The sequence below is a fragment of the Acanthisitta chloris genome, unplaced genomic scaffold, assembly GCF_000695815.1.
Source record: "Acanthisitta chloris isolate BGI_N310 unplaced genomic scaffold, ASM69581v1 scaffold2613, whole genome shotgun sequence".
NCBI lineage: Eukaryota > Metazoa > Chordata > Aves > Passeriformes > Acanthisittidae > Acanthisitta > Acanthisitta chloris.
In genome coordinates this window covers 100,946-103,387 of record NW_008665255.1, presented here as the reverse complement: position 1 = coordinate 103,387, position 2,442 = coordinate 100,946, and the positions used below count along the sequence as shown (strand labels likewise).

The window sequence follows — 2,442 nt, the reverse complement described above, 5'->3', positions numbered from 1 at the left end:
GCAAAGCCAGTGTCTGTACAGCCACAGAGGTTCCATGGGAAATGGGAAGGAAGTCAGCAGTGGCCTCTGAAAGTGGAAAAGCTCCTTCAGGTTGAGTTTTTAAAATTCTGACTCTTTCATCCTCACTAATTCCTGCTCTAGTCCAAAACTCTGTCTGTGATGCTCTTTGAGCTCCTCTGACAACATTCCATTTTTAGGGTGTCGTTGTCTATAGCAACATTGGAACACACTAGTTACAACAGACAAGAGCTGTGCAGCCAAACACCACTGTGGGAAACATGGATCGTGGTAGTTGTGGCTGCCAAACTTAACAGCTCCCTCAGTAATTACACAACAGTGTTTTTGCCCCCTTGTTTTTACCCTTCAGAGAACTGCCTGCAGTAAAAGTGTCTCCATGTGACCTGTTAGCTACACACAGACAAGCTCTAAACATTTCTATCTCCTGCCAAACAAACCAGCAGAGCCAATTTCAGTCCCACTTTGCAGTACGGCACAAGTGACAAGAGCAGACTAAAATAAACCAGAAGAGGTGGTTGTTATTTTCATCCCTGATTCATAGCAGTGATTGTCAGAGAAGGTTATGGATGTCCTATCCATTTCAAGTCAGGCTTTAGTGCCTCCTGAGATGGAAGGGGAATTTCAACTGCCCACCATGTGTTGTATTGTTCCTGTACCATCGTGGTTGAACTACAGTACATCAGCAGTCCAGACTGGGAATGTCACGTAGGAAATGGGATAGACAAAGTGTGCATATTCTGCTTTTTAATGCAGAGGTCTTGAGCTAAGGGTAATGGTCTGATTAAGGCAGCACTGTGGAAGTCATGGCTCTGTGGTCAGGGAGGATATGGGTAGGCAATGAGCCAGAGAAGGAGGACCAAACACAATGCTCACTGCTCACTGCCACAGTCAGCAGGACAACCACATCTGGGGAGGAAAAACCAGAAGGTAAAGTGTAAGAGAAAGATGAGAATCTGTTTGGTTGAGACCACAGGAAAGAGGAGTCCAACCCGCTCAGGGGGACTGACTATGCTGAGAGGAAATGTTGTGTGGTATGTGGAATGGAACCAAAGGAGTGTTTTGTGGCATGGTGGATCAACTCATCTCACGTTTACAGCTTGTGGTCACTGGTATTCACCAACCAACACTACATAGGAAGTGACAGGAACTACCCAGAAGAGGAGGGCAATTTGTTTACTGCAGTGGTAGAAATAGTGGTATCAAAGTTTGCTCTCCTTTTCAGCCAGATATGAATCAAGTTACATACTGTCTGATCCAAATGCAGTCAAGTGTATATAATCAATCCCTAACAGGCCTGGCAAAAGAGTTTCTGTCATACTGGGTACAGGAGGCAATTTCTCCCATTCAAACCTCTTTGCTCAGAGTTGCTGACTGTGATGTCTAGGCTGTTTTTTTAACACCTGTATGAAGTGTGAGCCCTAGTGCAGGCTGGAGTGAGGGCTGGGGTGGAGGTGGGGGGTGCTCCATGAAAAGCAACAGGCTCTACCAACTAGTGCTGCTTCATGATTCTCACAATGCGATGGAGTGAGTCTGTAGTGGCAAAAGCCAGATACTGACAACAGAGCCAGTCTTCCAGAATAATTCCACAGTCCCTCTCAAAGGACTTCTCTGCAAACTTGATCATCAGCAGCGTCCTTTTAATATCCAGCCAGTTCTGAAGGATGGCATCTCTCCGCGAGGGGTTGGAAGATGTACTCAGGGCATGGAACAAGTCCTCCCGTGGGCCCCAAAGCAAACACTGCAGGATTCCCTTAGCCTCTGATATCAGGATCCTCTCGGAAGGGTTGGGATTCAGCAGGCAGCTGGCAAGTTGTTGCAGCCCTTGGGAGTAGAGGGAACGGGTAGGAATCTTGGGGAGATCGGCACGAGTGTACTCCTTCTCCTTCAGCTCTGGGTTCTCGTCGAAGGGGTTGGGTAAGTGCAGCATTTCATAGATGAGGATTCCAGTCTGGAACTCATCGCACTTTTTGTACTGCGTGGCAGTGATGATTTCCGGCGCCAGGCGGGACTGGTCCCGCAGCACCTCAGGATCCACCATATGACTCTTCTGCTTGGCCTGGGAGAAGTTGCTCACTATTAACCTGGCTGGGCAGGCAGTGGTGGGACTGGGCTCCGTGGCCTCGGGGCTCAGGGGGCTGCCCCCCGCTCTGGAATGGACCAGCAGCAGGTTCTCCAGGCGCAGGTCACAGTGGGTGATGTGGTAGGGTTTGAGGTGCTCCAGGCCCAAGCAGAGCTGCAGGAGGAGCAGGCAGACCTGCCTCTCGTACAGGTCGGGGCTCTTGGCGTGGCGCGGCGCAGACTCGCGCACGAAGTCGGCCACGGTGAGGTGAGGCACCTCCCGCGTGATCACCACCACGCGGCTGCGCGGCTTGCTGCTGCTGCTGCTGCTGCTGGGGCTCTCCTTCTGGGCAACCTCTGTGCCGG

General features: G+C 50.6%; 1 protein-coding gene across 1 annotated transcript in view; it reads right to left on the bottom strand.

Annotated features, from left to right (window-relative positions):
- Positions 1–1,507: 1,507 nt before the first annotated feature.
- Positions 1,508–2,442, bottom strand: part of PEAK1 (pseudopodium-enriched atypical kinase 1) — a 27,746-nt gene continuing 26,811 nt past the window's right edge. Inside the window, exon 6 of the mRNA XM_009071641.1 lies at positions 1,508–2,431. Within this exon, the coding sequence (XP_009069889.1) occupies positions 1,508–2,431 (924 nt within the window). The remainder of the gene's footprint in view (positions 2,432–2,442) is intronic.